The sequence below is a fragment of the Schistocerca gregaria genome, chromosome 7 (genome assembly GCF_023897955.1).
Source record: "Schistocerca gregaria isolate iqSchGreg1 chromosome 7, iqSchGreg1.2, whole genome shotgun sequence".
Taxonomy (NCBI): Eukaryota; Metazoa; Arthropoda; class Insecta; order Orthoptera; family Acrididae; genus Schistocerca; species Schistocerca gregaria.
This window is the reverse complement of record NC_064926.1, coordinates 104185697-104206261: the sequence shown is the minus strand read 5'-3', so window position 1 is coordinate 104206261 and position 20565 is coordinate 104185697. Positions and strand designations below refer to the sequence as shown.

General features: G+C 42.7%; 1 protein-coding gene across 1 annotated transcript in view; it reads left to right on the top strand.

Annotated features, from left to right (window-relative positions):
* LOC126282308 (myrosinase 1-like) overlaps window positions 1-20565 on the top strand; it is a 73085-nt gene that overhangs the window by 26111 nt on the left and 26409 nt on the right. Inside the window, exons 4-7 of the mRNA XM_049981963.1 lie at window positions 2175-2297; window positions 2374-2554; window positions 14099-14193; window positions 16583-16730. Of these exons, the coding sequence (XP_049837920.1) occupies window positions 2175-2297; window positions 2374-2554; window positions 14099-14193; window positions 16583-16730 (547 nt within the window). The remainder of the gene's footprint in view (window positions 1-2174; window positions 2298-2373; window positions 2555-14098; window positions 14194-16582; window positions 16731-20565) is intronic.

Here is a 20565-nt window from a genome sequence, read left to right as displayed (position 1 = left end):
CAACTCCAGATGCAGTGCGCTGGATTGAAGGACTGGATATTCAGTTGTAAAGACAAACTTAAGTTTCTTGTGTGTCAATATGTACACATGTATATGTAATTTCATGATATGTCTGTATTAGCCATACGCTAAATAAAGTCACAGGGAAACGTTAAATAACAATATTCCACACGTTTCATGTGCGAATGTGTTCCTATGTGTAAACTATCAACAGTGGATAGGGTTCGTTTTCCTACGTCATGCGACACCATGCGTTGAATGCGCGTACTCACAGCATTATTACTCAGAGTTGTTTTCGTACAAAGAGGCAGTCATAGAAGTATCTTTCCTCGATTTATAAGAAAATATTCATATGCGGATGTCATATATGATGATGAAATATGCTCAATTTTCAGTTATATATCGATTGCGCGTCATGAACTTTAGACCAGTTTTTCTCAAAAACGGTTGGGTGGTGAGCCAAAATATCACAGAGTCCTAGATTTTACACAAGCGACGTGCCAACGCCTAACCCTTGTATGTCGCGCCGGAGATATTCCCCTAGTCACCACGCCCCAAGGTACTGGAGTTTAAAGACAACCTATCTTTAATTTACGGGAACTGTGTGATCTGTGGGTAGACATGTTGTGCTACATACCACCGGAAACATACCACGTACTTGCTCAATCGAAGCCACGCAGAGGCGCTGCTCACTGCCTTCCAAATACACTAGTAACAGGTGGACATTTCGGAGGCCCTGGTGCCACGAATGTGGCTCATCTCCTGTTCAGTTGCCGGGTATTTTCTTGACCACTGTGTCAGGTACAAAATGAAATCCTAAACTTCTGCCGTGGCTAAGTTGGGACGTGGAAAGAGAGTCCATGGCGAGACAGAAACTTAAAACGGATCACATTTTCGGCAGGAGTTTGTAACAATATATAATCTGTCTTTTCTCTTATGTACAGCATCAGAAGCGACTTACACACGATCCGACAGTGCATTACTTTGAACTGTTGTAACTGCGACACGCTCAGCACTTAGAAAAAGAATCAAGCCAGTGTTAGTGCTACAATTTTTGTTCAAATGATTGAGTTGAGTGAAAACAAAGATTCCCTGTAAATTACAGAATTCCTTTTTGTACGAATTTTCATAGCCAAATGATGAGTGGGCAATGGACAAATGCGGTACCAGCGTGAGGCATCGTTTTGCTAAAAAAGAACAGTTTATTGGAGCTTCCTGACAGATTAATACTGTCGGCCAGGCCGGGATTCGACCATGGGACCTTTGCCTTCTGCGGGCAAGCGCTCTACCGTGTGAGCAGTTCAAGCGCGATTGCCGAGCCCCCGTCATAACTTTACTTCCGGCAGTGCCTCATCTCCCGTCTTCCAAACTTCACAGCGGTTCCACTGCATTCCTTGCGGGGCTAGCACTCGTGGAAGAAAGGTTATGAGTTTCCAAGGCAGGAGATTAGGTACTTCCGTAAGTGCTGCTTTGAGAACGGGCAGTGAGTCGTGCTTGGAAAGCGCCGGCACGATATGTCGCTGTGTTTGGTCGGGGACTCGCCACCCTCTGTTATACAAAACTGAGTAGAGTTCTCATCGAGAGAATTGGAAAGTTGTCGTGCTACATCAGCGAAGAACGATTGACGACATAACTAAGAAGAAACAGATCGAGAGAAAGTAGTGAGGAGGGAAAAGATAGCTCTGTTGGCGGACCCCTTACCCGAAAAAGGCGAAGGTTCAGGTTCCAGTACCAATGGAGTGCACCACACAAATATCCTCTAATTTCTAAGAAATTCAAACATTGAACTTTAAATTCTCAATTGACACGACTTTTCTTGATATATAGACTCTTAATAATAATAGAATACCGATCGATATTTAAATATATTTAATTCCTTCTGAACAAACTACGAAATAAAAAGAAGGTTAAGTGCGACCAGGCCTCAGGCACTGACGCTTACACACACACACACACACACACACACACACACACACACATATATATATATATATATATATATATATATATATATATATATATATATATATATATATATATAAAGTGAACATTTAGTTTGGAGTAAACACTATTCCATTGACAAAGAGTATCATATGTGGACATCAGTGCATAATAAATCTCCTAAACTGCTAGCACGTTGCAGAGTTACTTCCGTGGCGTGTCGCCTTGTGCAGGTGACGATGTACCACTGGGACCTCCCTCAAGCGCTGCAGTACCTCGGGGGCTGGCCCAACGAGCTGATGGCCGACTACTTTGTGGAGTACGCCAGGGTACTGTTTGAAAACTTCGGAGACAGGGTGAGTCTCGGTTCCACTCAGCATCCTCGGTGAGACGGTTATTTTCAGACTTTATTCGCAGCGTCTGTCTGCGCAGGTGAAGTGGTGGATCACGTTCAACGAGCCGGCCGTCTTTGCGAATGGGTACGCGAGTGTGGGCTTCGCGCCGTCGCAGAACGCCTCGGGCATCGGCGACTACCTGTCCACCCACACGGTGATCAAGGCGCACGCGCGCGTCTGGCACCTGTACGACGAGCAGTACAGAGCGACTCAGAACGGTGGGTGGCCAGCGCGCCGTCGCAGCTCCACTCATCCGCCTGCGTTTCCAGTCGGCACTCTGCCGTACCTGCAGTTTTCTGCGTGTCTTCTATTTTGGTATCTCTACACAGGGCCTCATTCATACGGCAGGCTACATAGGCTCAGCCTGCCCCGGAAAAGAGTCTGTCCCACAAACGTTCATAAAGCGTTGCTTTCAGTACTGTTGTATGAGACCTCTTATAATCGTAAAAGTCACAGACATAGTTATTTTGTTTCGGCGTATTCGGCTTAAGTTTTTAGCCGACCTCTCCTCTAAGAATATTACTAAACGGCTGAAGGGCCACACTTCCCAGCTGAAGGCTGAGTATCTAGCTACTTCCAGGGGCAACAGTAATTTGACTTTCTGTAGTTACAGTTATTGATCGGCTTTAAAAATTTAAAATCCTTTCATAATATACTCATTAACAGGTATCATCTTACGCTAAAGGTTTAACGCAATAAGTCAAGTCTTGAAGTTAGAAACCGTGCATTTCTCATGGTTTACAACTTACCTAGATTACGTATACTGATCCAGCATTTGAGAATGAGATCACTCGGCGACTTTCGAAAACGTTTTAAGTTGTGGGCAAAGTTTGTTGGAAGTTTCTCTCGCTGACATCCCTCACAAAATAGTGAAAGGAAAAAAGTTCTTGACATTGTCTTTGTTATTCAGTAGAACGTCAGCATATGGCACGATGTTTTATTTTATTATTTATTTGTCACTAACTGTATTCGCAACACGTACTGCAGACAGTATCCACATATAATTTTGCAGGAAAATTATTGGTATATCGTTGTAGGACACGTAGTTCAGGAGATGTAACGTCATAAGCATTGTAATTTACGTTTTAAGAAAACCTAGTTTCTTTCCTACCTCAGTGATTGAACTCATGCAGTGTTCGATAACGAGACAACTTAGCGATTTCCAACAAATTTTAAACACAATTCCAAACTTTTGCTAAACCTTTTGTCGCCATTAAATAACGAAAGGAAAACAGTTTATCGTATACTAATTGTACCTTGTACATGTAGAATAACTTCGGCATCAAGCATGACGTTTTAGATTATTACTTCTTGACTACTTAATTCGCTAACCACTTATACAACTGAACACTTATACAACTGAATATATCTGCAAAATTTTCATTAGTGCATGAATGAATAATCCGGAACTAATGTAAACAATTTAAGGATTTTACGTCTTCAATCGTAATGGCTTTACATTCTTTACGTCAATTATTTAACACGTTAACTCATTTGTAAAGTAATCCGACGTTTGAAGCTATCGAGGAAGTCTGTCGTTTGGCTACTAACTCAGATTCCGCTTCTCCAGCGGGTGATAATGACGGCGGCTTCTATGCCCTAAGTCTTTGCCTTCTCAAGAGTAGTTATGTTTAATACGAAGTCATGTCCTTTGCTGTATATAACCTTCTGTTGGTTTAAGCTTGGTAGTTTCGAGAGATCAAAGCTATGTACCGTCCAGGGTTCACAACCAGAGAACAGGATAGAAAAAAACAATTGCCCGAGGCACTACCAGTTTTGTGCGTAGTGTCAGATCTTTATTCGGGAACACCCGATGTTTGAGACGCTCAAAACCCACATCGCCGCTATATTGTTTCCTTCGCATCCTTTCTTTCAAATGTTTCAAATGGTTCTAAGCACTATGGAACTTAACATCTGAGGTCATCAGTCCCCTAGACTTATAACTACTTAAACCTAACTAACCTAAGGTCATCACACACATCGATGCCCGAGGCAGGATCCGAACCTGCGACCGTAGCAGCCGCGTGGTTCCGGACTGAAGCGCCTAGAACCGCTCGGTCGCAACGGCCGGCTCCTTTCTTTCGGTGAACAGCGAATAGAGATAGAGGAAGTAATCTACTTGTTCCAAATGTATGTTGCGAACAGACATATTGATATCCGGAAAGGCAGTACCCCGCGCGGTCTGAGGCGCCTTGGCACGGCCCGCGCGGTTCGCCCCGACGGGCATGGGTGTGTGTGCTGTCCTTAGCGTAAGTTAGTTTAAGTCAGATTAAGTAGTGTCTAAGCCTAGGGACCGCCGACCTAAGCAGTTTGGTCCCAGAAGATAAAAAAGACAAAGGCAGTTAAGGAGCTGCCTAGGAGAGTACCTCTATTTTTGGAGTGTTGATGGTCAGGCCATACTATTCATATGCACTACTGAAACAATGTACAGAAAGTTGCAACTGGTCAGTTGTATGAGCCGAAGAGGCACGGTCGCCTGAACATTGCAGTTTAGTGCCTTGGTGATGCCTGTGAACCTTTTCCAATGGACTCCGCACTGTATTTAAGTTCTACTCATTCGTTGTTTACAGACGACGACCCGCAAAGTGTGGCTGCGACTAATATTGCATATGGGAATGAGGGAGCTTCGGTCGGATTATCCTAAGTTGCTATTGTGATATTTTTCGAGAACACGCTGAAACACGTAGTAATATATGCATAGCTGTCTTGAAATCATTCATAACGCGATGCGTTTTCCTCGTCACCACTGTACTTGATTAATGAAATATCACCACGCGTTACCAGTAACGGCCACAGGAGACAAAGTGCAACAAAATCGTGGGCGCTAGTACGAGACAAAGTATGATGGTGCGACGACGCGTCCTTGTTTGATCAAGTTAGTAGTATGGAACTTGTCAGATACTTCATTTTGCTATAGCACTTGCCCAAACATATCATGGAGAACTTGAGTAAGTCCAACGAAATGTCAACGGTAGCCGAAACTTTTCAAACTTTCGTAAAGCCTGCGCAAGTAGTGTTCCAAACCCATAAGGTGAAGAGCGCAAACAGAGTCGTACGAGACTCTGTCAGCAGCTACAGGATTATCACACTAATGAAGCTGAAATGTTTTTGAAGTGATTCATTACTGGAGATGAAACAGAGATTAATCTCTTCGAGAATCAGAAACGAACGCCAGAGAATGGAATCAAAACACCCGGAATCTTCATTTAAAAAAAACCCTCAAGGGTCTGTGGCGCTATTTTTTTTTTTTTTTTTTTTTTTTTTTTGGCCTGAGGCCCAATTCTGGAACATTACCTTTAAAAGTGATCAACAGTAAACAATCGATATTACGTTGATAAACTTTGGAATGAACTGACGTCTGCAATTCAAAACAAACACCAAAATCTATTGTCAAATGCTGTTCTTTTTTTTTTCACCAACCACACAATTCAAACTGTGTAGGCTTTGCATTTTGGGGGACATCAATCCCTGATGACGTAATATTTCCATTTGTTTGATCCACTTAAAGAGGGTGCCGGAAATCTCGTACGACGATGGACCAAGCACACTGACAAGCAGGCGATGATGTTTAAAATGACGTCACAGTAAATTCTATATTGTTACTGTAATCAGAAAAATGTTGTGCAGGTACTTTTTGACTTAGCCTCGTAAATTCCGCCAGATGCTGCCCGCTAATAGCCGGTGCTATCTCATCAGGGCCGGTTCAGAAGGAAATACACCGCCTTGCCCCCCAAACTAAAGTCCGAATTGCGTGCTTCCTCCTCTGAACCATTGTCTCACACATGCATAGGAATGATACGTCACAGAACGTCTGCCGTAGTCAGTCTCCTCGTCTTGCGCGGGTGGACGGTCTGTTGACGGCGTGCGTAGCCGAGTGATTCGGCGTAAAGCGGTGCAGTGCGGCTGCCCTGTCCTGGGTGTGCTGATAAGATGCACGAGAAAAATAAATCTTCTCGTTTTCTTACTGTTAAAAATATTGTATGTTAATGAAGCAATGCTACATCAACTGCTAGTATAGTTTTTCGGTAAACATTTTTCTGTTCTTTTAAAAAAAACTAAAAATCGTTCATTTCGATTCTGCTCGTTTTCTTCGCTATATAAAACTTCTCATTCGACTCTGAGAAAAGTAACTGGCACACGAAACTGATTTTTGTCGTATCTTACAGTTTCGCAACACAGCTTGTTGATGAAGTGTCTATTTTTTTTTCGATGCTGGTCATGGTTACCGTGATACTTAATTTCTAAGCAAGTTATCCCATGAAATTTCAGTTGTATGCATTGAAGAATGTAGTCGCTGGCTACTTTACGTTTGGTTCATTTTAGGTCATACACTGTTGCGCATTAAATGAAACTATAACAAAATTCTTTTTAAAGCTGGAACGAAAGCCATATCTCTCTACAGTATGGAGAAAATAGATGCTGAAGCACACTGAGATGACAAAAGTCATGGGACATTTCCACATTACAGATGGCGGTAATATCGCTTACACTGAAACGGTACAGTAGTTTCCGCTCTATAAGCAGCAGGTTTCGCTGCTCGCTCGCACCGCGAAATAGAAACAGAGGCGGCTCCGCAGCCAATTTTATTGCACGACGCGGCCGGCCGCTGGTGCAACAGAACCCATGTGGACGGGTGGAAAGAAATGTGTCAGGCTTCATAATACGTATTTATATGTGTCGTGTATTATGCATTTCTTGTACGTGGATGTAAATCTGCACATGAACTTTCCTAATCCTCCTCACACCTTTCCGTAAAGCGTGGCCAAATCTTTGTTGGGAAGTAGTTCAGTAGTATAGTAGTGCCAGCCTTACTCCTGGGTAGGGGATAAGAGAGACAGCACAGGCAGGGAAAAGTCAAAGACTTTCCAGTGTCACAAGATTTGGGGTGGAGAGGGTGGTCACGGCCAAGTGGTTCGACCACCCCCTCCACCGGGGCCCAAGGAGACCTCCGGGTGCCCGCCATATTCCGGGGGTGCTACAGAAGACGGGTAAGTGAGCAGACGTGCCCTCAGTGCGCCTGTCTCAATGTTCACGCATGAAAGAGAGGTATTTGAATACTTGTACTAATGCTTTTATTTCCAGCTTCGGATTTTGTAAGGTAATGAATGTGCTCGTTTAATTCCTGAAATTTGACCCCCTGTGTTAAAGTATCTGGTCCTCAGTTTGCTCGTTATCCTCCTCATATAGTGAATGTCCTATGTAAAATATTGGGAGGCTTTGGTGGTATACATTTGGCCAACGCAATTCCGTCTTACCCGTAGAAATATGCGTTTAGATTAGTATATAATATACCCGAGCTATAAGTTGTAAAATTGTAATATCTGTAAACTGAAACAATTGCTGCTATCGCTGTAAAGTCGAGTGATAATGTTTAAAGTAAATAGGAAATCAACTGTCATCAATCTTTAACATACCTTAAAAATCACAACGGAGTCAAGTTAAAGGAATTTATTTAAAATAAAAGCTATAGAATGCAGGAACCCACACATCAGCGTGCGAGCCCTCTAGCCGCTTGCCAGAAAGGACACGCTCTCTAGGTAGCGCTCTCAAGCTCCTCTTCCCAGTTATCCGTTGCAGGGGTTGACATCAGCTTTCATCTGGCGTCCCTAGGCAAGGAGGCACGACGGTAAACTTTCAACACATTGTATGAAAGGGCATTGCATTGGCTAAGCTGCCATTCGTACTCACGTGATTCATGCGAAACGGTTCCCGACGACGGGAATAACAGACTCTCAATGCGGTATAGTAGTTGCAGCTAGACGCATGAGACATTCCATTTCGGAAATCATTAGGGAATTCAGTATTCCGAGATTCACTGTATCAGGATTGCGACGAGAATAGCATGTTCAGGCGTTACCTCTCACCACGGACAACGCAGTGGCCGACGGCAATCCGGTAACGACCGAGAGCAGCAGCGTTTGCGTAAAGTTGTCATTGCTAACAGACAAGCAAAACTGTGTGAAATAACCACAGTAATCAATGTGGGACAGTGCTGTGAAATTTGGCGGTAATGGTCTGTGGCAGCAGACGGCCGACGCGAATGCATTTGCTGACAGCACGACACCGCCTGCGGTGCCTCTCCTCGCTCTCCTCGGCTCGTAATCTTACCGGTTGGATGGTAGACGACCGGAAAACAGTGGCGGGGTCAGACGAGTCCCGATTTCATTTGGTAAGAGCTGACGGTAGGGTTCGTATGTGTCACAGACCCCACGAAGCCACCGGCCCAGGACGTCAAAAAGACGCTCTGTAAGCTGGTAATAGTTCCATAATCGTGTGGGCCGTGTTTACATGAACTGGAGTGGATCCTCTCGTCCGGCTGCACCGATCATTGACCGGAAATTGTTATGGTCAGCTACATGGAGACCATTTGCAGACAATTTTCATGGATGACAGTGCACCTTGTCATCGGGCCAGAATTGTTCACGACTGTCTTGAAGAACGTTCTGGACAATTCGAGGGAATGATTTGGCCACCCAAATCGTCCGGCACGAATCCCAAAGATCATTTACGGCGCATAATCTAGAGGTCAATTCGTGCATAAAAATCTGCACCGGTAACATTTTGGCAATTACGCACAGTACAGAGGCAACATGGCTGACGAAACTTCCAACAACTTGTTAAGTCCATGCCACGCCGAGTTGCTGCAATAAGCCGGGCAAACGGATGTCCGACATGATATACCCGCACCGGAATGTACAGATGGTGGGGAGAAGGAAGATGAGGGAGGGTATGTAATTCTATATTATCTGGTATATTACGACAAATAAGACGAGCGTTGTACTTTACAGTAAAAACTGTCAATGAGTTCCTCAATACAATACGTACCCATCCATGTGGTCCACAAAATTCGTTGGTAGTATTAGTTTACCTGCCAATATATAAGGCTTGACAAGGAGAAAATTCAGTCTCTTTTCATCTATGATCAATATCTTATACGAACTTAGTTTTATAACATTTGACGTATTATCTTTATAGTCATGAAGCTATTTTATTACAGTGGAGAACGATTTTAAATTTCGGTAAGAAATATGCTGTTACATTATTCTCTAAAATTTTTTTACTGATATGTGCTTTACAGACATTTATAGAGGTAAAAGAATGGAGTTCCACAATGGGAAAAAAATTGTACGTTTATGTAAGATATCTTACAACGTGTGCGAATATATGCCCTTTGTTATAATCATATGGCTTTGTTACCATGAGTTCAAAGGCAGATTTACCTTTAAATTCTACTCGTTACCTCTAATTTATGCCTGATTCATGACGTGGTTTTATATTTCACTGTGTGATTTTGCCACTATTTTGTATGGGTTCATGTAACTGTTTTATACCTGACGGTCTGATTTTATTCAAGCTGAACTTTCTTACCTTGCCATATTATACTGAATTGTCTTTTATTTCCGACTGTATGTGATAGTTTATACTTGACGATGTGTTTTTTACCACTATTTTATTTCTGACATTGCGTAGTTTTCCACCTGAATGTGTGGTTTTAATGCTGTTGAAGTTTCTTATCTTGCTATGTCGTACGTAAATCTTACGTAAAAAATTGTCTATGGATCTGCATTTTGGTGTTTTGGAAACTTGTTTTAGTGTTACTGGCGTTGCTCAGGAATTCAAAATTTGTTCCATAGGTGCGCTGAGAGTGGCGCTCGCATGATGACGTACAAATTTTCTGATACCGTTACAAATTGTAACTTAAATATCTTCTTGTAAAGATATTTGCTTGTATTTGAAATACGTATTTTGTAATGCTTGTTGCCGCATGGGCTGATAATCACTTCATAAGAAAACTGCAAGAAAGAGGGAGACGAAAGAAACTACGCAAAATAAAACTGGTGATAGATGGCGCAGTTCGGATAAGCGGCCGCTGCCATGGTCTTCCTGATTCCATCCACACTGTGATGTCGTAGGTGAATCAAGTTCAGCCCTGCACTAATTCACAAGACGCGTTCAACCGGAATGTGAGCAGTCATGTGGCTGTCGTAATTGGTGTTATTACATAGCTTAGTGGTACCAATTGTCATCAGTTATGTTTGTGCTGTGGCACTGTTTTGCAATGTGCAAAGTACTCACTATTTTTTGGGACGGTTTGATTTTTTGGGGGTGATTTGATAATAAACTTAGGCTCGAAACTAGTCTCAAAGTAATAAAGAAAATTAACATTGGAGCTTGAATGTTTCTCGGCAGTCTATTGCAAAATCTGTCAAATTGATACATTTCTCCTCCGTCATCCCTGAAAGCTTGTAACATCATGACAGAATCATCCCATATAACATCTACAATTAGAAGTTTGCATAAATCTAAAGAAACAAGTGTGGAAAACACAGTAGACATTGCGACAGCTATGACTTTATAATACGCCATCTGTGATCTTGAATCAATAAAAGAGGCTGAGGCTGCATTTTTCCACGATCTGTACCGAAATATATCAAAAACTGCACGACAGTTTACAAATTAGATGCAATGCGAGCAACCGTGGAAGAGAGGGAAAATTTTAAAATGTATTTTCAGCAAAATTCAATAGAAATAGTGTAAAATATGCGATTAACAAATATGTTACATGTACTCAGTTGTAATAAGAATTACTTTGGCGACCTCCTCGCGTTCACAGTACGATATAAAACGGTTATTATACTTTTCATTTCTCTTATGTCACTTGATACATATATGCTTCGATCTATGAGATAGGCGACCATGAAAAATTGGCCCTTAGTGAACTGTGTAAAGTCTTTGTCGCAGTTTCATTTATTCAGGTCACCAGAGCACAACTGTGTCGAAAAGGAAAGGAAGAGTTGCAACATGAAATGCCACAGAACAGTATACATGCAATCGTCATACGTTATATCAATACTTACAAAGAAATACAACGAGCCATACAGCAATGGGAACGTAAGGTACTGGAAACAGCCCTTACGTCTACGACGGTGCCAAAATTTCCATATAGACAGGTAGTGGCGAGGAAAACAACTGACATAATCAGATGGCATAGGTAATTAATACGGTACACAAATGATTATAGAAAAAAGTAATCAACAAAAGATAGCGCAATGAACATCAATCGTGTACTATACAACTTGATCCCCTGCAGGCATAACATTTTAAAAATTTATCTACTGCACAGAAAAAAATATAATACAACAAAGTATAGAGATTTCATGTAGAATGTTGGCTACAACAGCTACTAAATGTAGATCAGGTATCAATAAGACGTAAATTATAACAACGTACAAGATATAAAACACAGAAATAATGTGACTCATGTTCATAAACGATTACGATGTGAGCGTAGAATGTGACATAGATTAATACAAATTACCTTCTTGATACCTGTTTTGTGTTTAGTAATTTTAGTGGCTAAATTGCGAAAAAAAGGCAACTCCAAAGTTTGTGTGAGCTGTAATGTGGGTTAACGATATGTCACTGGCACCACATTTCACCACAATACTGCCCAACGCCACCGTCGACGCGTCACACGATGGAAAGGTCGTCACAGTACCTCTTACCACATTTCACCCTTTCTTTTAACGTCTATGCGATGGAGGTCACAACCGCGACACCCGGCGTTGAAATCACGCAGTGTTCTCATGGGTGGCCGAGAAAAACATTTCAGACACATCGCTGTTTTTGCTCTCTTGTTCAGGTTGGAACGACTAGAGACCGTTCTATACCATTTATTGAAATTCTAACGCTATCAGAAGCAGGAAAGGGTACTTGTGCTTTTTCAGCCCTCCTGTTTTCCTCCCTCCCGTAGCGTGATCGACCGGGAGTGTAACATTGAAATATGCGTGAATAAATTGGCAAAGGGTCCTTCCAAGACCCGACATTTCTCGGCGCTACCCACGCACCTTTGTGGAGGACGGCAGAAATGTACCTTCAGAAACTTCAACATCAATGGCTGCTGCTCTAGCGCCTGAAAGAGGGCAACCCCACCTAAGCAGTGTCGAAGCGGTTGCCTAATCTTCAGACACTAGAGCAGACGCTAGGTTGGTTTTGTGTCGAAATTTCTGGAGGTACATTTCTAACGTGCTCAACTAATGTGCATCTGTGGCACCGAGGATGTCGCCGAACTGCAGGATCTTTGAGGTAGCTTTTGCTGTTTCATTCACGCACGTGTTAATGTTGCACTCCCACGTTATCACGCCATGGGAGGGCTGAAAAAGCAAAAGTACGATTTCGTGCCTAAGAATATCCTCAAATTCCGTTGAGTATTTCTGATAGGTCCCAATGGTTCCAAGCCGCAAATAGCGGTCGCGTTGCGCTCCAAAGGGGAGCAATAGCTCAGGATGGAGATCCAAAACGTCTTTAGCGATGGGTTGACCCGTCTGGGGCTGTCTGCAGCGTCAGACGTTGCTCATCTAACTGCGAGCTATCGCTTTCAACCACGAAATGTGTGAGAATCGAAGCCTCAGAGAAAGAGGTGGTTCACTGACGGCCTTTATGCCATTCCCTGAGACCCATTCGTGTCGATTCAGTGTGACGGTGCTTGCGAAATGTTTTCCTCTGTTACTCATTAGAAAGCAGCGTGATTTCAATGCTGGGTGTCGTGGTTCTGGCCTCCATCGCAGAGACGTCAAGAAAAGGGGGTTACATGTGGCTAAGAGGGGTTGTGGCGACCGTCCAATCGTGTGACACTTCCACGCTAGCGTTAGGCAGAATTGTGGTGAAATTTGGAGCCAGCGTAACATCAGTATGCCATCTTACAACTCACATGAACTTCCGAGCTGTGACCTTTTTCCCGCATGTGTCTACACCATGCTGTTTGAAGCTTCACCGAGCCCGAGTGTCATATCGGAGGGATCCATATTTTTCCACCACTACAGAGGAAGTTTGTAGGCATCCTACAGCCAAATTCCAAACTTATGCGTCGCAATGGGAGACATTAAGTTGTTTTGAAAAAGTAATCCTTTAAATCTGCTAAGCAGTGTATTTTCTTTCTCAGAAGTAAAAGTGACTTTTGAATTGCATTTGAATAACCGCGGTCCGTAGGCACTTTATGATAAAAATTAATGTTCCTGATTAATCTCTTTACGCGCTTGCAACTGGGGCTGCTATCCTTTTCATGTAACTTGCAGTGCTGCACTTAGCTTAAGAAATTGTGGTCTCGGAATGAGAGGAGAGCTCTGTAAAGTTTGGAAGGTAGGTGACGAGGTACATCCGGAATTGAAGCTGTGAGGACGGGGCGTGAGTCGTGCTTGGGTAGCTCAGTCGGTAGAGCTCTTGCCCGCGATCGATAAAGGTCCCGAGTTTGAGTCTCGGTCCGGCACACAGTTTTAATCTGCCAGGAGGTTTCAATTGTGATCTCTTTGATTTAATATGTAAATGCCACACTCACGTGCAGTTTAATAATATATTGTAAACTTTCTAACACTACAACTGCCAGTCCTGTTTCTGTTCTTCATCTAGATGGACACTTCATTCAGTGGATGATACAGACGTGTAACGTTGACAGCGGTCCGCATGCAAGATTATTAACGCTCTCCATCGCTGTTTCGCCAGCGTGCTGCCACCTCGACCAGGTTTTCTTCGCACACCTCAAATTGACAGTCGACGCGATGGCTGATGGTAGCCACCGTTAAGACATTTCCCATTTGCGATCGCTTCCATCAATCACAGCGCCGAGTGTCAGCTTGAAGTGTGTGAACAGTAATGAGTTCACTTTGTCTCTGTTACCTCACTTTGTTAGGCGTCTTACGTTTCAATAACTGTATGTGACATTATCTAAACAGCAAATAAGACATTTGTTTACGAATGGTTTACAGGTAGTGTAGGAATCACCCTTAATATGGGAGGTCCTGAGCCAGCTTCTAATTCGACAGAGGATGCAGAAGCTAGCGAGAGAGGCCGCCAGTTCCAGGTGAGTACTGTAGCTCTGAGATGGGCTAGTTAGCCTGTTACATCCCGCTGCTGAAGTTGTAATTACGTCTAGTGCCACAAAGAAATTTATCCACGTTGGTCTTGACTTGTTCAATTCTAAGAAATTGTTGTATTTTGAACCTAGAACTATACAGTTTGAAAGTTGACTGTAGAAATACCTGTAAATAAACAGGGCTTGTCCTGCTGTCACTTAATTTACTTATCCTACACGCGTTACGCCTTTTTCTTATTCTAAGGCATAATCAGTGGGATCTATAACGATACAGTTTCGTTAGTTGTAGATTATTAAACAGTTCACGGCGGGATTTTTTTATGTAAAAAGTAATCACTTACGATTTGCTGATCTGCGTTTCTTCTCATCTGGTCTGGAAGTTGCACTAACACTTTATTACTGACATATCAGCGCAACTTTAAGTTCCGACCTTCTTCACACTGTTGACCATGTTTCTCCATATTTTTTGCGGTTACTATTGTTCTTTGGCCACTCGATATAACTATTTCGTCAGACACTGCTTTTAACGACGTAAATATTGCAAACTCCATTATGTGTTTCCTCTTCTTTGCCATATTTACCTACTTGTTGCCAATCTAACGAAGCACATGTTCAAGACTAATTTTTTTTTTGGGGGGGGGGGGGGGGGAGGTTGGTGTTTTGAATTGTATGGTGTTGTACTAGTTGTTAGGGAGTGGTTGAAAGCTTTGGTGACAGCTGATTTGACTTTTCGTTTCAATATTATGTGGAGGGGTTCATGGAGAAGTTGTTGGGCAGTATGATTATTATATTGGGTACTGTTATTATGTTAATCCTCTTTGGGAGCGTTATTCTATTATTTTATCTGTTAGTGTAAATAATGAATTGCTTGGCATGTGTACTTGACCATTCAACAGCGTCTGCCTCTCTGCTTTGGTTTTCTGTATATGGTAATTTTCTTGCAGGGTTAGGAGGTGTTTTTATTGTTGATTCTTAGACGATGTGAAAATAATTACAATTCATGGACCCCTCCACAGAATACTGAAACGAAAAGTCGAATCAGCTGTCACCAAAGCTTTCAACCACTCTCTAACGACTAGTACAGTACCATACAATTCAAAACACCAACCTCCCCCAACCCCAAGACAAAATTAGTCTTGAACATACACTTCATTAGGTTGGTTACAAGTAGGTAAACATGCCAAAGAGGAGGAAACAAGTTATGGAGTTGCAATATTTACGTTGTGAAAAGCAGTGTGCGACGAAATAGTTACATCGAGTGGCAAAAGAACGATAGTAACCAAAAAAGGAGAAACATGGTGAACAGTGAGGCAAAAGAACAATAGTAACCACAAAAAAGAAGGAGATACATGGTGAACAGTGCGAAGAAGGTCAAAACGCAAAGTTGTGCTTGTATGTCAGTAATAAAGTGGTAGTGCTACCTCCGGACCAGATGAGAAGAAACGTAGGTCAGGAAACCGTAAGTAATTACTTCTTTAGATGAAAACTTGGGCCGTGAACTGTTTAATAATCTAAAACTAACAAAACCGTATCGTTATAGATCCCACTGATGACGCCTTAGAACAAGAAAAAGGCGAAACGCGTCTGGGGTAAATAAATTAAATGGCAGCAGGAAAAGGCGGTTTTATTTACAAAACAAGTGTTTCTCTGCTTGCTGCGGAGGATGGCCCGCAAACAAATTTGGATTTCTTACAAGTTTAGTGGTTCGGCGCTTACACGGAGTATAACGGATGTAAGTGCAGATATTTTTATACGTACGCACAACAGTGTGTTAGTTGTGTTTTCTTAGCAGTCTTCCCACAAAACATGTCATAAACTTTACGACGTGAAGTATTCTGCACAGCCGTAACGGCACTATGAAATGAACAACGTCTGTCAGTATGGACTATCCTTTTGCCTCCACGCATTCACACTTCCGTACCTGACCGCCGCCCGGAGTATAATAAACTTTTGGAAAAAAAAATTGTGGTAAGTTCCTATGGGACTAAACTGCTGAGATCATCGGTCCCTAGGCTTACACACCACTTAATCTAACTTAAACTGACTTACGCTAAGGACAACACACACGCCAATGCCCGAGGGAGGACTCGAACCTCCGACGGAGGGAACCGCGCGAACCGTGGCAAGGTCCCTAGATAGCGCAGCTACCCCGTGCGGCCAAAATAAACTTTAATGACTAGCTTTTGTCATGAGTACTACCCAGCCTAAAGCATAAGACTTTTAATAGTTATAATCATTAGTCTGCAAATGAAGTAAATAATGGTCTGATGTTGTTCAGTACACCGTCCTCAGTCACCAACAAAAATACCTGCACTTGTACCCTTCACTCCCTGTACACAGTGCTTGACAGAGAAAGATACTGGTCTGTTCATCGCAGGTGGGCATCTTCGCTCACCCTATCTTCAGTGCAGAAGGTGACTACCCGGCTGTGGTGAGAGAGAGGGTGGACGCCAACAGCGCAGCAGAGGGGAGACCGCGGTCCAGGCTGCCGTCCTTCACACAGGAAGAGGTCGACTACATCAGGGGTGAGTAGATTAGCGACTATATGCGTGCTAAGCAATGTCACGGGATGCACAAAATATAAAGCGTATCCAAATTAAAAGGAGACTACAGTTACGTGTAAAGAAATTTTTATGACAATATTATAATTACAGTTCATATGGAACGGTACAATTATACATAATTGTCGTTGACACTAACACACCGATTTCGGCGTGCAGGAAGGGGGTGGGTGGCTTTAGTGCAGATATTCTTGGGTTGCTGACGGATCCGGCTTTCTAGAGTGCCCTGCACTTCGTTTAATCTGTAATGTTTCACACAAGCGTCCCCAGTAACTGGCAAACATGAAGTAAGTACTCTCACTATTCTATGTTCGTGGGACGTTTGAATTCGACAGTACAGGTTCAATGGTTCAAATGGCTCTGAGCACTATGGGACTCAACTGCTGTGGTTATCAGTCCCCTAGAACATAGAACTACTTAAACCTAACTAACCTAAGGACATCACACACATCCATGCCCTAGGCAGGATTCGAACCTGCGACTGTAGCAGTCGCACGGTTCCAGACTGCGCGCCTAGAACCGCGAGACCACAGGTTCAATGGATGGGTGGATGGATTTAAAGTTGTTGCGCGCCAAACAGCGTGGTCATCAGTGCCCTTTTTTCAAGATAGTGGTACAAATGTACAACTAGTCAGTATTTTTAAAATAGAAAGCAAAGGCCACATAACTGCAACCACAGTAATAAATTCATATGTAATCTCCAGTTCATCTCTTTACGCCGTCGTCTTAATTAAGTAGTATCAATAAAACAGGGGTTGCATAAATATGGCTGCCTGGCCGCGGAACTAATAGGATGAACTAGCCATCCACAAACACAACAAAATCTTCGTCCAATTAAACTGAATAGGAGTTCAAATGTTCAAATGTGTGTGAAATCGTATGGGACTTAACTGCTAAGGTGATCAGTCCCTAAGCTTACACACTACTTAAGCTAAGTTATCCTAAGGAGAAACGCACACACCAATGCCCGAGGGAGGACTCGAACCTCCGCCGGGACCAGCCGCACAGCTGAATAGGTGTCCAAACGACACAAAAATTATCAACAGTTTTCTTGCTATTGCCTCAGCATCCCCACGGCAGACCAAAAGCTTCCCTCCGATCAGCACACAGAACGCACGACGTTAAAACAAGATGACCTGTGAGCGTGACCCCACAAACACTGCATTCGGTTGGGTCTTGGCACCACGAGACATACGCATGTGTCACTGGACAGTGTCCGATACGAAGGTGAGTGAGGACCACTTAGCACAGTTTTAAAAGTGGTGTTTTGAGGCAAGGGTGAGTTTAGGACGGGGGTGGAGGTCATGTGCTCCCTCCCCCCTCCCCGCCTAGATAGTTCGAGAGAGAGAGGGGGCGGGGGAAACAGAGAGTGAGAGAGAGAGAGAGAGAGAGAGAGAGAGAGAGACAGGCGAGGGGGGGGGGAGGGTTCTTTGATTGCAATTTTTACTTATGAGAAGCATTTTGAATTTAAAAGATGAAGAAAGCCTGGTATTTGTTTTTATTGTTGTTGTGGTCTTCAGTTCTTATACTGGTTTGATGCAGCTCTCCATGGTACTCTATCCTTTGCAAGCTTCTTCATCTCCCAGCCCCTACTGCAACCTACATCCTTCTTAATCTGCTTAGTGTATTCATCTCTTGGTCTCCCTCTACGATTTTTACCCTCCACGCTGCCCTTCAATGCTAAATTTGTGATCCCTTGATGCGTCGGAACATGTCCTACCAACCGGTCCCTTCTTCTTGTCAAGTTGTGCCACAAACTCCTCTTCTCCCCAATTCTTTTCAATACCTCCTCATTAGTTATGTGATCTACCCATCTAATCTTCAGCATTCTTCTGTAGCACCACATTTCAAAAGCTTCTATTCTCTTCTTGTCCAAGCTGTTTATCGTCATGTTTCACTTCCATACATGGATACACTCCATATAAATACTTTCAGAAATGACTTCCTGACACTTAAATCTACACTTGATGTTAACAAATTTCTCAGAAACGCTTTCCTTACCATTGCCAGTCTACATTTTATATCCTCTCTACTTCGAGACCATCATCAGTTAGTTTGCTCCACAAATAGCAAATCTCCTTTACTACCTTAGGCGTCTCATTTCCTAATCTAATTCCCTCAGTATCACCCTCTTAATTCGTCTACATTCCATTATCCTCGTTTTGCTTTTATTGATGGTCATCTTATATCCTCCTTTCAAGACACTATCCGCTCCGTTCAACTGCTCTTCCAAGTCCTTTGCTGTCTCTGACAGAATTACAGTGTGATCGGCGAACCTCAAAGTTTTTATTTCTTCTCCATGGATTTTAATACCTACTCCAAATTTTTCTTTTGTTTCCTTTACTGCTTGCTCAATATACAGATTGAATAACATCGGGGAGAGGCTACAACCCTGTCTCACTCCCTTCCCAACCACTGCTACCCTTTCATGCCCCTCGATTCTTAAAACTGCCATCTGGTCTCTGTACAAATTGTAAATAGGCTTTCGCTCCCTGTGTTTTACACCTGCCGCCTTTAGAATTTGAAAGAGAGTATTCCAGCCTGGTATACTTGAACGCAAGTGCGGCTTGTTCTGTTATGCCTTCTCGTTTCTTTTTAGTCAGAATTTACGGTGGAATTACTATAACCGATGACGTCGCTATCGTGACTGCACAGTAAATAAATGAGCTGTTGTCTAGGTTTCACTCACTATGTACGCAAAGTTAAATCTTTTACTTTGTGAAAAATTTGTAAATTTCTAGGGCTTCGTTAGGCTCACACACTCAGACATTTTCGGTAAATATTTCATCTCTCTCGATTCCTTTCATAGTTAGCAAGAAATAATACTGCCACGAGTTACTACTATAAACAGTTTCATGTTTCAATTTTCCATCATCTTCAGGCTTCTTACAGTCAGTTTATTTGTTGTGCTATGTGCCTTGACATTTAGTCAAAGTTCTCTTGTTGGTGAATAGTATCTTGTGTCCTGCTTGGCGTTTTTATCGGGGATCAGCGTATGTCATGACATAGCACTTCGCTTTCTTGCTGAAGGACACAGTGAGTAATCCATAAGGCACCAATATTATAAATGTGAAAGTCTGTCTGTCTGTCACATTTTAACGGCAGAACCACTGAATCGAATTTGATGTAGTGTGGAGGTAGCTTGTATCCCGAGAGAGAACATAGGCTACTTAAAAACATTAAATCGGTGGGCGGTGGTGATGAGAGTCAATCATAGTAAATCAAGGCATTGCGCAGGCAATAAGATCTATGTCAGACTGGAAAGTATGATATTGTAGATCTCAAAAAGACCTGCACAAAAGTCCGCGAGAGCATATGTTTAGCGTTTACAGTCCAGGCATAACAATTTTTGTCTTTTGATTGGACTTGGCGCAGCGATTCCGAAATACATCACAAAAATGGTGATTGTGGCAAGGTGCTGGTGCAGGCAAACTCTTTACTTCATACAGAAGATCACCTTCAAACGCCTGAACAAACTTTCATCAAATAGATCTCACGAATATTTAGATTAAACTAGGCTTCAAGTAAATAAAATATGTGCACTGAAATCGACGCATTCGTGCCGGTGTTCTGATGCCATTGACATATAAACACTTCTAACATCTGACTTAGTTCGTTGGGGCAACGGAGGGGACGACGCACAGTGCGATCTGTGCTTCTGCGATATTTCCTCGCCATAACAATACTACTGATACGCGAACGAAGCCGAGAGTAAAAGCTAACTGAATATATTAGTAGACAGACGCTTTTACTAATCGATGGAGAACCTTCGGAAATGCTTACACGTGGCACTCTGTTT